Source organism: Neopelma chrysocephalum, unplaced genomic scaffold (genome assembly GCF_003984885.1).
Source record: "Neopelma chrysocephalum unplaced genomic scaffold, ASM398488v2 Primary Assembly neopelma1_81, whole genome shotgun sequence".
Classification (NCBI taxonomy): Eukaryota; Metazoa; Chordata; class Aves; order Passeriformes; family Pipridae; genus Neopelma; species Neopelma chrysocephalum.
Window position 1 is genome coordinate 4,177,059 of NW_020897743.1, and position 12,606 is coordinate 4,189,664.

The 12,606-nt window shown below is 60.0% G+C and overlaps 1 protein-coding gene across 3 annotated transcripts; it reads left to right on the top strand.

The window, feature by feature from the left end:
- The first annotated feature begins 867 nt into the window (after nt 1-867).
- On the top strand, nt 868-12,021 carry SLC7A3 (solute carrier family 7 member 3). Of its 3 annotated transcripts, none has more exons than XM_027690441.1 (12): nt 868-1,221; nt 6,583-6,991; nt 7,190-7,348; nt 7,436-7,613; nt 7,715-7,827; nt 8,706-8,928; nt 9,121-9,260; nt 9,340-9,442; nt 9,728-9,939; nt 10,587-10,753; nt 11,023-11,131; nt 11,238-12,021. In XM_027690441.1, the coding sequence occupies exons 2-12, from the start codon at nt 6,622-6,624 to the stop codon at nt 11,351-11,353; spliced, it is 1,890 nt and encodes a 629-aa protein (XP_027546242.1). In that variant the 5' UTR covers nt 868-1,221; nt 6,583-6,621; the 3' UTR covers nt 11,354-12,021. The 3 variants fall into 3 exon arrangements, with proteins under 3 accessions (XP_027546242.1, XP_027546241.1, XP_027546243.1); XM_027690440.1 differs by lacking the exon at nt 868-1,221 and adding an exon at nt 4,419-4,629; XM_027690442.1 differs by lacking the exon at nt 868-1,221 and adding an exon at nt 5,280-5,347.
- The last annotated feature ends 585 nt before the right edge of the window (nt 12,022-12,606 follow it).

Genomic DNA, 12,606 nt, shown 5'->3' on the forward strand with positions numbered 1-12,606 from the left:
GAACCCGCCGCCCGGGCCGGGCGGCCGCCCCGGCCCCGCCGCCCGCTCCCCGGGCCGCGGCCGCGCCAGGCTCGCTCCGAGCCGCACACGGGCCTGGCTGGGGCTGGGGCTGCAGCTCCCCTCGGCCGGCACGGCGGGCTCGGCCCGCCCAAAGCGGCTCCTGCAGCCCGCAGGTAAGCGGGGTCGCCGCAGGGAGCCCCGGCACGGCCGCTGCCTGCCCGGCGCTGCTGAACCCTCCCTCTCTCCCCCAGGTGCCAGGCTGAAGGGGATGCCGCCTGCCAGGTCCAGGGTTCAGCATCCCAGAGGGGGTTTGAAAAAGACACAACCTTCCGCCCTTCCCGAACCCGCCGCCCGGGCCACACAGATGAAAAGTAATTCCGCACCGGGGGCTGATGCTGCGGCTGGAAGGGAGAAGGGGGTTGGCCTGGGCTGCAGCATGGCCAAGGACAGAGAAGGGGGAGTGAGGAGTCCTTGGGAGCGGCGCAGGAAGGAGCTTAAGTAATGTGCTCATGCCCCAAGTGATGTTAACATTGGCCTTCTGCCAATGTGGGCTAGCAGCCCTTTGCCTTTGGAGCCCTCACCCCGTGGTCTTGTGGTGGTCGTGCCCGTGGGCCTAGGACAGGCAGCCTGGCTAAGCCTCGTGCTGCCTGAGGAGTGGTGCGGTGTGGCTGCTTCGGAGCAGCAGCCTCTGTGCCTAATGTTTGTTCACTATAGCTGCTGTCAAGGCTGGGAGTCACAAACAGCCCTCATCAATTCCTGTCCTGGCTTCCCGCTCCTCACTGCGGCCTCTGGGAAGAGCTGCTTCATCCCAGCTCTTTTGGATCAGTAAGGGTGAGTCTTGGCAGAAACGTGAGAGGTGGCGGAGTCGTGGCGGGAGGGGGAGCTGCTGCCGTGGGAAGAACATTCAGATCTCAGCTACAGGGTCAAAGCTGTTTCTGGGGAAGGGACTGGAGGGGATTTCGTGTACTTGGGCTCAGAGGAGGGGAGGTGAAATGCAGAGCAGCAAGGCTAGGTGAAGTCCCTTTCCCTGGAGAGGCACCCAGCAAAGAGACTGAGCAAATCTGGTGCTTGAGCTCATCCATAGGACAGGGAGCGGCCCTGGTCAGTCAGGGCACTGTCTGAGCAGGGGTTGATGCTCTTTGCTTTCATTTCCTGGGCCTCCCTTCAGGATCAACTACACAGGAGCTTTCAGGGCGTGAAGATGCAGTCCCTACTGAGAAGGTAAGAGCCAGCTATGTCCTGGCAGCACAGAGCACTGTTCAACACTGTTGCTGGGGCCAGCTATGCCAGAGGTGGAAGATGATGGGACCTGGGGCTGCCAATTTCCTGGATGGCACATGAGCTTATTTAGCCTTTCCCTAGGGTTTACACAAAACCATGTGCATTTACTGCATGGCTTTACCACCTCTCCGGTGCGCAGGGGATTGCAGGCTTCTTTCCAGTTAAATTTTTAAGGGCCTTTTGAAACATGCAAACCTCCTGTGGCTTCTGTTGTTGCTTTTATGCCTCCTGACATGTGGGACATGTACCCAGGATGGAATGAGCAGAGCTTGCAGCAAGGTGAAGCTTCTAAGCTGTGAATTCTCCTACCTGAAAAACGTGTTTGTGCATTTGCCCCCCATTTGCATTTTAGGGCTCTTCACTCTGTGGCCGTGACCTGCCAAAGGCATTCTTGTTACACACAGGTGCTGGCAGGTGCTCACTGGTAAGTGAACTGTGACTCCTTCACCAGGCACTGCTGATGTGATGGACACCCCCGGAAGTGATCCTCAGGGTGCTGGGCTTGGGGTGTTGGGTGGGCTGCAGTGCTCCTCCAGTGGATGGGCTGTGCTGTGGCTGAGCTGCTGGTCGCTGCGGGGGGGTGACCACTCCCTGCATCACATTTACATCCTGCCCTTGCCAGTCTGCAGGTGATCAGCTGTCCCAGGAGCTGGAGCATGTGAAAAAAGAGCTGGAGCGAGTGAAGGGGGAGCTTGGTATGTGGGTCTGGCTGTTCTGAGGGCTGCAGGACACCCGCAATCCAGGTGACATCTCCTGTGCTCCTCCCTGGAGCCCACAGCCTGCAGCTCCGTGGGGATGGGGCTGGCTTCTTGTTTAGGGGGTAGAGCAGGATCTCAGCTGCTGCCCTAGAGGGTCTGGGGCTGAGGTGTTCAGGGTGGGCTGAGCACAGCCCTTCTTGCTTCCTACCTGCAGCTGACAAGACTGCTGAGTGTGAAGCCTATCACCAGACAATCTGCTCCTTGCAGGCTCAGCTCAGAGCAGCAGGTATGTGCCCTCACTGCAGTGAGCCCTCACCTCTGGGCAGGCTGAAGGGATGCTCTGGTGATCCCTTGCTGCTGTAACCGAGGGCTGCCAGGTGGAAGGGACACAGCTCGTGGCCTTTCCCATGGGTCAGGTTGATGCTGCTGTTGCTTCCCAGGAGTCTGTGTGGAAGATGCAGCAGTGTTCAAGGGTGGTGACTGGGGGAGAGACTGACAGCCGGCACATGGGCACATGTCCGTCTTCCTGAGCCTCTGGGCCAGTGATACATGTAGAACTGTTGAATGAGTGAATTTTTTTAACTGCTTGTATTTAAAAGAAATAAAATAAAGGTGTCTTTTCCAGTGGTGCTTGGTATGGGGGGTTCCCTGTACGTGCATGGTGCACATAACTTCTTGGAGGGAGCTGACTAGAAGAGATGCCCTGCTAGATTTATTGTTTGTAAAGAGAGAGGCAGAGCTAGAGAGTTTGTAAAGCTGGACTTGATAGTCCTTATGGGTCCCTACCAACCTGAGATATACTATGCTTTAGTCGTGGAAGGTAATGAGGGTATCCAAGGGATCTGCTTCTGCAGGGCTTTTGGCCCCCTTTCTGGGCTAGAGCCATCTCTTACCCTCCTTTATGCTGGCAACATGTGCCCTGCCACTGTTTGCCTTCCTGCTGCTCCTGTTGGGACGTGCCCTTAGGTCGCTCCATGCCTCTGCCTGCTCCCAGCCGTTGGCCTGTGCTGCTGGCTCAGGGCCCTGAATGACAGGGGTGGAGAACGGTAAGACTGGGAGGTGAGAATGGGGTACTGGGAAGACAGATGTGGAGCTGCTTGTGAGGTCTGGGAACTGAAGACATGGTCAATGCCAAGTGCTGCTCCCACCGTGAAACTGAAACTCTCTCTCAGCATGTGCTATTGCAACAGGGCTTCTGGGAATAGGATGATTTTGGTGTCATCCACCCCCTCGGTGCTCTGGGTACCCACCCAGTGTCTATCTGTCTGCCTGGGCCAGGGTGACCCCTCTTGGAGTCCTGCTGTGCCCGTGGTGCTGCCAGCCCTGCCCGGGAACACCCTCGGTGATGGTGCTGCCCAGCTGGGTCCTCTCCTACAGGAAGGAGCGGGAAGCATCTGGGCTCTAACAGCCCAGGGAAAGGGAATTCTGCAACTTGACCTTGAGCTCGCTTAGTTCCCAGTGGGGGTCATGGGGCCGAAAAAGGAAGGGACCTTGATGACTCACGGGGGCACGGCCTGCCTGGAAGTGGCGTTAACAGGGTGCGTCGGTGTTTCATCGCCGTGAGGTCATCGCAGCTGCTGCGGTGATGTTTCCGTCATCCCGAGGTCGTCTTCCAAGGAAATAAGCGGCTGGACCTGTTGCCTCGGCAGTGGCGCCTGAGCAGAGCCTTGCCTATGGTGCCAGGGAGGGGCTGGTTCACCCTCCCGGCATCGCTGCCAGTTTGAATGGGTGCTCACGACATGCGAGCACTGGATTGCATCAGGTCGGGCTGCGGGGCGGCGGGTACCGGCCTGCGCGCTGCCGGGGAGGGTGCTGGCTCCGCCTCTCTCAGGGCTGCCGGCCCGGCAGCCGAGCGGTTCTCCCGATGTCTCTTAGGGATGCCTGTTGCTCCCAGAGTTGAGGAGGCTGTAGCGGAGCGCTGTCCGGGCCCCGCTCCCTGCGGAGCATACAGGGATCGTAGCACAGTCCCTCTCCATGCCTTAGACTGAGCTCCGCTCGCAGCCCCCGTAGGAGGGCTGGCCTCGCCTACTCGCCTCCCTCCCGGCCCCGACAGGGCAAGGCCGGGGCCGGCTCTGCCCTTATGGCACATCTGGCCCCGGGGGACCCTCAGCCGCCCCCCTCCGTGGCCTTTGCCGAGGGAACGCGGCTGACGCCACCGACCGCACGGTGCCTTGCCCAGGTCTCGGACCTGCCGCCCGCAGCAGCCACACTCCCGGCGGCCGACCGGAGCCGTGCCTGGTGCTCGCCCCGCTACCACTTATTACTTGAATTTTTATTTTTTAAAAACTCTGACGATGGGGGCGGCCGGGTGGCCGGTGGTGGGCAACCGGGCACCCGTGGGGCTGGGAGGGCACGGGCTTCTCGGCAAAGGGCGCGCAGCTGTTCCCGCTCGCCCGCTGCTTGCCCCGCGGCGGCTCTGCCAGAAGCAGGGGCGCCTGGCAGGGCGCTCATTTCTGGCTCCTTTTGGTGCCACCGTCATCAGGCGGGCGGAGCCGTCCCGCCCTTCTTTTCAGCTAGTCCGGCGCCCGGCGGCTTTTTCCCAGAACAAGCGGAGCAGAGCTGATCTGATCTGAACTGAACGGGATCGCACCGGAGCGAGCTAAGCTGTACCGAGCCGAGCCGTACCGAACCGTGCCGAGCCGCGCCGCCGGTGAGTGTCGGCGGGCGCTGCCGCCGCGCCGGGCGGGGCCTTGGCGCAACCGGTGCCGCGCTTGCATCAGCTGCCGCCCGCACGTGGCGGACCCGCCGCGGCGCCCCGTTCGGGCTTTTCCATCCCCAGGGCTGCTCCAGACACCCCGGCGGGACCGAGCCTGACTGGCACTCCTCGGGACCGGAGATGCCCCCGCGGGGGCTGGGGGAATGGTCCCGAGCAGGGGCTGGCGGCCCCCGGCACCTGCCCCGAGTCGCGGCGGGGTGCGGTGGGCACTGGGATGCGGTGGGCACTGGGATGCAGCGGGAGGCTCCTATTGTAGCCCAACACGTTGCTTCTCCGCTTCTTTGCCCGCCCGTAGCTCGCTGCGCGCTCTCCGTGTCGGGTGACAACGTGGCTTTCAGCGAGCCTGCTCCGGCCGTGGGCCGCGGCTCCCCCGGTGCCCGCCGAGCGCTGTCCCTCGGCCGGCTCCGACAGGGACTGGTGCTCGTCCGGATGCTCAGCGCGTTCCCGACATCGGGCAGGGCGGGAGAAGGGGAGGCTGCCCCCCATCTTCCTCGGTGCCACTCGCGCCTTTTTTCCGCGGCCATGCTCTCGCAATAAGGGCAGAGCACGTTTCTGCTGCCAGCCCCTTGCTTGCAACTCCGGAGTCACGTCGGGTGTCAGAAATCCTTGGAACAATCGAGCAGACCTGGGGAAGGCAACCAGAGCTCTCCAGGTAGTGGGTGGGGAGGGTGCCAGTGCTGGGGCATTTGTTCCCTTGAAACCTAGCCCAGAGGCTGAGCAGGCAGGGACAGCTCCTTGGGCCAAGGCTGAATGTGACACGTGCCAGCTCGGGAGGAGGTTTCTTCAGAAATGGTTCTGTGGAAGTGTGAGCTCGGGAGGAGGTTTCTCCCGAAACAGGCAGGTTTGCTAGTTATGAGGAAGCAGCCACTGGTGGCTGCCACTGGAGGCTGCCTCTGTGACCGTAGCTGATAATCCCCCTCTATGGAAAAGGGTCACAAAGTTATCCTCTTGTAGTTACACTGATCCATGCAGCGCAGCATTGGTGCTGCCCTGGGCACCTGGCTAGGGTGTGTTTCCTTTCCCAATGAAAGGAGAAGCCAGCAGGGAGAAGATGCTGGCGGGCGGGTGGTTCAGTGATGGGCACAGGTGCCAGCCATGGCCGTGGGCATTGGGAGTCACTTTCCTCGCGGCTCCTCTCACCCTGTGCTGGATGCCTGCTTCACAAGGTGCTCATTTTAAGAGCCTTTCAGGGATGGGTGGCTCCTGTGAGCCAGAGGATGCTGTTGCTCACACGTTCAGGGTGATTACAGCCTGCAGAGCTTGCAGGCAGCTTGGCAAGCACTGTCGGCAGGCAAGGGATTTGTGCTGGGGGCCTGTGCTGTGTCTGGTTATGCATCTCTGTTAAGGGTGTGGTGCAGATGCTGAAAGAAAAAAGGAATGGCTGCATCCCAGTGAGTCAGCCCAGCCTGCCAAATCCTCTACTGGAGGAATGCTTTGTCTCCCCACCATTGCTGATGTGCACACCCACATGCCAGGCCAGAGGGATGCACCCGCAGTCAAGTTTGGGCTGAAGGATCTACAGGCTGCCAAATCAGTGGGGAGTTGCTGGAAAACAGTGGGCAAGCTCTGGGACATGCCCAGGGGCCCCGTGGTTGGGACCACACAGTGCTTGAGCAAAGAGCCTGTTTCCCACCATGGACTCAGTGGTTCATCCCTGGCTCACTGTTCTGGTGCAGAAGCTGTGCAGGTGGGGTATGTGCAGCCCCACAGTGCCTTGGATGGAGCCACCAGAGTCTCTGCCCTACCAGCGTGGCAGGGGCTTGGTGCTAACGGGTCAGCTGGGAGCAGGCTCCTCTGGGCATTGCTGCCTGCCCTGCTCCCTGCAGCGTTGGTCTTGCTGCCTGAGGGACACTGAGCTTCACATTCCTATGGTCCCTTCTCTTGCAGGGCTTTTGAGCAGCTGAGCACCACCCAGGAGAGGACAAGATGTTCAGGGAAAAAATGACCAGTATGGGGAAGAAGCTGATCCGCCGGCGCGTGGTGGATCTGAGCTCCGACGACACGCGTTTTGCCCGCTGCCTCTCCACACTGGACCTCATAGCCCTGGGGGTGGGCAGCACACTGGGGGCCGGCGTGTATGTGCTGGCCGGGGAGGTAGCCAAGGAGATGGCCGGTCCCTCCATAGTTCTCTGCTTCCTGGTAGCTGCTTTCTCATCGGTACTCGCTGGACTCTGCTATGCAGAGTTTGGGGCCCGTGTCCCCAAGGCCGGCTCTGCCTACCTCTACAGCTACGTCACCGTTGGTGAGATCTGGGCTTTTACAACCGGCTGGAACCTCATTCTCTCCTATGTGATAGGTACGAGGCCAGGCAGCGTGCTGGCATGTGTGCCTGGGCTCTTTTCAGCACCGTGCTGTCAGCATGGGGGGGGGGGTTTCTGAGGGCAGCATGTGGTGCTGTGGGGTGGGATCAGCAGGGAGGTGGGTGCTGAGGTGGGAGTGGGCGATGCCACTCTGCCCTGGGCTCGGACTGATGCACGGATTTGCCATCGACAAGGTACGGCCAGCGTGGCTCGAGCTTGGAGTGCAGCATTTGACAACATCATCGGCAACCACATCTCCACCTTCTTCGCCAACAAGACTGCACTGCACCTGCCGGGGGTACTGGCCGAGCGCCCGGACTTCTTTGCGCTAATCCTGATTGTGCTGCTTACTGGTGAGTGCATAGGAGCGGCTCCGTGGCACCATGGGTGGTGGTCTGGGAGGCCCAGTGGGTCCCCACTCACCTCTTCTGTCCCCACAGCACTGCTGGCCTTTGGTGTCAGCGAATCTGCCCTTGTGAACAAAATCTTCACGGCGGTGAACCTGTTGGTGCTGAGCTTCGTCATCATCGCTGGCTTCGTCAAGGGGGACATCAAGAACTGGCAGCTCTTGGAGGAGGACTATGCCAACCTCACGCACCCGGACCCACACGATGACATGTAAGGAGAGCAACTGTGCCAGGCCAGGGTCTGGCAGAGGACAGGCGTAGGCCCCACTGTCCATGGACCCCACGGCAGCTGCTCTCCTCCCTGCTTTCCAGGAAAAAAGCCTTTGGCTCTGGCGGGTTTGTCCCCTTTGGACTGGAAGGGATCCTGACCGGTGCTGCCACCTGTTTCTACGCCTTCGTGGGCTTTGACTGCATTGCCACTACAGGTACTGCCTTGGGTGAGGGTGGTGTGGGCATTTCCCCTGCACAGCCAGCAGCTGCCTGGGATCTGCTGGGGAGGATGCTCCATGGCGTGGGAAACAGCTGGTCCCACCACCCCTGGGAGGTTTCCCTGCAGAGTGTCTCCAGCTGGGCCAGGCAAAAGGGCTCACAGCCTGGCCTGCCGCAGGAAAAGGGGTTCATTACACTACATGGTGGGAGCAGGGCTGCACCCTGCCTGTGCAGGCAGCTCCCAGAGCAGCAGGGAGCCTTTTGACTGCTGAGCCGAGGCTGTGACAGTCCTGGGAATTGTTAGTGCCTCCTAGTAATTTCCCAGCCTCAAGCAACCTTTTTCTAAATGACTGGGTTCGTGCAGAACCGCTGCTTCCTGGAACACAGGGAGCCCTCTTAATTTCCTCTCATTCCTCCAGAAATCTACTTAGTGGGTGGCTGGTACAGGCTGTTCTGCCTGACCTGCCTGTGCCTCCCTGCCCCCAGGGGCTGCCCAGCAGCCGCCTCCTTTCCTCCTACGCCAGTGCCGAGCCCCTTGCTGGGAGTGTGGCACAGCACATCTTTGCAAAGCTGAGGTGCATGGAGAACCTCTATTCAGCAGGCTCTGTAGGGAGAGGGAGGGGTGGGGGTAAAGAGCTGGCATGGCCAGGGGGGCTGCCAGGCCGCTGCATCCCTGGGAGCCGGGGCTGCAGCCACACGCCTCTGCTCTCAGCAGTGCCAAAGCTTCTGCCAGTGCAGCAGCATGGCTGGGGACCCCTTCTCTCCATCAGCCCCTGCCTGCTGCTGCCCAGTCCCATGCTGCCATGCCTTGGGGCTAGCTGCCCCATGCTGTGCCATGGAGTGGGGACATATGCTCTCTCTTCTCTCTGTACAGGGGAGGAAGCCAGGAACCCACAGCGCTCGATCCCCATTGGCATCATTGTGTCCCTCTTCATCTGCTTTGTGGCTTATTTTGGGGTCTCTGCGTCCCTGACTCTCATGGTGCCCTACTTCCTCGTGAACAGGAACAGCCCTCTGCCCGAGGCTTTCAAGGCAGTTGGCTGGGAGCCCGCCCGCTACGCCGTTGCCGTCGGCTCACTCTGTGCCCTCTCCACCAGGTAGGACCAGCCCTATTCCTGGCACCTGCCTGGCTCAGTGCAGGGACCAGCAGCATGCTTCCAGGCTGGGCTGGGGACTTGCTCTGCCCAGCTTCTGTCCTGCTCCTGGCACACAGCCGGTCCTATCCCTGTCTGGGAGGTGGGTGTGGACAGCTTGCCTGGCAGGCCCTAAGCCATCTCTCCCCACGGCAGCTTGCTGGGTTCCATGTTTCCCATGCCCCGAGTGATCCATGCAATGGCAGAGGACGGGCTGCTCTTCAAGCCCCTCTCCAACATCAACGATCGCACCAAGACCCCTCTGTTAGCCACCATTGCCTCGGGGCTCCTCTCAGGTAAGGCTCCTGGCCATCGCCTCACACTCGGCCCGGCAGTGGTCTGGAGCTGTGCTCATGCTGCGTGTCCTCATTGCAGCGGTGTTGGCCTTCCTGCTTGACCTGAAGGACCTGGTGGACCTCATGTCGATCGGCACGTTGCTGGCCTACTCCCTGGTGGCAGTGTGCGTGCTCATCCTCCGGTGGGTGACTCCTCGTGTGTGGTGGTGCCCAGGGTGGATGTTCCTTGCATCGACCCCGGGGGCTTTTAGCCACAGCTTTTTCTTGGGGACATGCAGCCCGGGGAAGTGTCCAGCCCCCAAGGTGGAGGCTGTTCATGAGAGCCTGTGAGCTGTCTCTGGGCATATCCTTGTAGTGGCTGTCCTGGGGCCACTGCTGGAGCAGCAGGAATATGAGGGTGCTGCCCACTGTCCCCCTGGGCTACGAAGTTCCGTGGGCTCTGCTGCAAGCTTGTCCTACCTGCTCAGGTACCAGTCTGGGCAGCTGAACTCCCCGAAGGCCATGGAAATGCTGGAGCTGAACGGGAACGAGGAGGAGAGGGTGATCATGAATCCAACCGTCACTGCTGCCAGTGCCCAGCAGAAAGAGACACTGTCCTGTTCAACACTCTTTAACCCACCTTCGGACACCCCCACTGCACTCTCGGGGCGCATCGTCTATGTCTGTATCTCGATCATTGGTGAGTGAGTGGGAGCTGGCGGCTGATGTCCCCTCCTGCCAGGGGCTGGAGTGGTTTTGGCACGTCTCTGCAGAGCTGGGAAGGGATGGAGAGGGGCCAGGCAGAGGAGAGGGGCCAGGCAGCGCAGGCTGCCAGCTGCTGTTGGCAGTGCCAGCGGGTGCTGAACCCACCCTGCCCTGAGCAGGGTGCCAAGTGCAGGGTACAGCTGTGGTTTTTGGGGTGCACGGGGGTTGTTGGTGGACATGGGTGCTAAGCCAAGCATGTGTGGGTGGTCATGGGAGATCCCTACGATGAGCCTGGCCCATGCTGGCCACCAGTGAAGGTGGTCCCCGACCCCTTGAGAGTGCTTTGGCTTGTCCCTCAGTGGTTCCATTGTGCAGCCAGAATGGGGTGGCTCAGCCAGGTCTGGGTAAGTGTCAGAGCTGGGTCTGAGCCCAGCTGAGTGCAGGTTCCCTGCAGCTTGCTGGGTTGGCAAGCACCTCCAGCAAAGCGCTTTCCTGAGGCTTTGGGGTGGATGTTGGAGACAGCAGGTGCTGGCCCCTTACCTGACCAAGAGGAATGGGTGCCTCAGCCCAGCTGTTGGTGAGGCTCAGGGTCCCAAGGAGGCCACAGGCAATGCAGCCCCCTGACTAACCCGTCTCTTGCAGCCACGGTGGTCACAGGCCTCTGCGTGTTCCTGACCTTCAGTGTGGCTGCTCTGAAGGACACCAGTGTGGGCTGCATCGTGGTCCTGGTGCTGCTCCTTGTGGCTTTGCTCATTCCCACCATCATCATTTGGAGGCAACCGCAGAGCAATGCACGATTAAACTTCAAAGTGAGTGCAGCCCCCTGCAGCTTGGCATCTGCACCCCCATGGACACCAACAGGATCTGGGCATTGCAGGGTCTGCTAGGGCTTGCTGCCAGGCAGTTACCAAGAAGGCCCAGAGCCCTCAGACCTCTCTGAGGTGCAGTCCCCAGTGTGGAAGTGCCTGGGTATCCTCTGGGTGTGGTGGGGATGGGGTCCCTCTGTGGCCAGCAGCATCCTCAAACCTGGCCTGGTCCCTCAAGGCACAGTTGACACAGCACTGCTTGTCCCTTGCAGGTACCTTTCCTCCCACTCCTGCCGATCTTCAGCATCTTTGTTAACATCCTGCTGATGGTACAGCTGAGTCCCGGCACCTGGGCACGGTTTGCCATCTGGATGGTTGTGGGTAGGTGTCCTGTGGCAGGGAGCACGATGCCTGCAGGTCTCTCCTGGGGTGCTCTTAATGCTTGCATCCCACCATTGTGCATTTAATTATGGAAACTGTCCTGCAGGTTTCGTGATTTACTTTGGCTATGGGATTCGGAACAGTGTGGAAGGGAAAAATGCAGAAGAAAAGCCTCTTCACCATCCTGGACTGGACCTCAGCCCCAGGGCTGCTGCAGTCTGAAGGACTGGGCACAAGCACTCCATGGACCCCTGCCAGTGTTCCCGCTTGGGGACAAGATCATGATCCGCACAGTGCATCCATCCCCTCTCCTATAGGGAGTCCCAGAGTCAGGGCTGCGGAGCTTGGTCATGTGCTGCCCTTTCCCCTCACAGAGCAGAGGTTGTGGAGACAAGTCTCCAGGCTGGGTGGGAGTGCTGGTGGGCCAGGCCTGGTCTCTGTCCTGCTGAGGAGCAACAACAATGGTACAGCCCTCCTACCACGAAAACTGCTTTCCCTGTGCACTGGAGGCCCTACATGATGGTGCAGTGGTGCAGTGGTACTTGTTCCGTCACGTTGCTGTGTTTGCCGCCTCCTCTCTGGGGTTTCCAAGTGCCAGCTGTGTACATGGCATCCATGGCTGTAGCTGGGCAGAGGGGCTTGCTATGAATCGTTCTGATCCTCATGATACTGCCAGCAGACCGGTACTCCCTGCCAGTACAGGACTGAGCTGGCCTGTGATTTGCATCCACTACTTGAGCCTTGTGCTGCCCTGGCCATGTTGCTTAGCTCCAGTGTCCGTGAAGATGTCCCCAGAGTAGTTGTACTGCTGTCCAACCTCACATGCGTTTGTACAGTTTGCGTTTTAATGCCAGTTTTTATACCTCATAAATATTTTTTAAGTGCTTGTCTCTGTTGATCTTGCTGCATCTCCTGTTAATACCCTGTGGTCATGGGCCCCTGAGCAGGTCCCTACATGCTACTGGGCTGGGTACCAGGCTGGTGCCAGTGTAGAACAATGCTTGGTTCCAGCTAGGCTGTGCTGGGTGAGCTCCCTGCCCGAAATCTGCCAGCTGGAACCACCCGCCCTTGCACTGTCCCCTGGGAGGGGACAGTGAGCTTGTGAGCCAGGAGCTGTAGAGCAGTGCTCCAGGCCAGCTCCAACCAGTGCTGCTGGTACCTAGGGGCAGGACAGCATCCTGTCATGGCCCTGCCTTGCAGGCCCTGTGCTGTGAGGGACTGTGTCACCAGGTCCCAGAGCAGTGGATGCAGTAAAGACCTTGAAAATATCTCCTGGAGGTGCCAGCAATGATCTGCAGAAGAAGCATGGCCAGGAGCTGGGCTGCATCCATGTGAGATGATGATTTTCCAGATTCTGGTCTGGTCTAAATCAGACCTGACATTATTATTCAAAATGAACTAATTTAGGGCAGATGGATCGTGCGTGGTTTTGGCATCTCTCCCTGTTTATTGGCACTGGCACAGGGTCACTGCAC

What these genes read in the sequence shown, in the direction of transcription:
- SLC7A3 (XM_027690441.1), top strand. Translation starts at nt 6,622, where the DNA reads ATGTTCAGGGAAAAAATGACCAGTATGGGGAAGAAGCTGATCCGCCGG. An exon ending in CCTGATTGTGCTGCTTACTG is followed by an intron (nt 7,349 to 7,435) that starts GTGAGTGCATAG and finishes CTGTCCCCACAG; the next exon opens with CACTGCTGGCCTTTGGTGTC. An exon ending in TGACTGCATTGCCACTACAG is followed by an intron (nt 7,828 to 8,705) that starts GTACTGCCTTGG and finishes CTCTCTGTACAG; the next exon opens with GGGAGGAAGCCAGGAACCCA.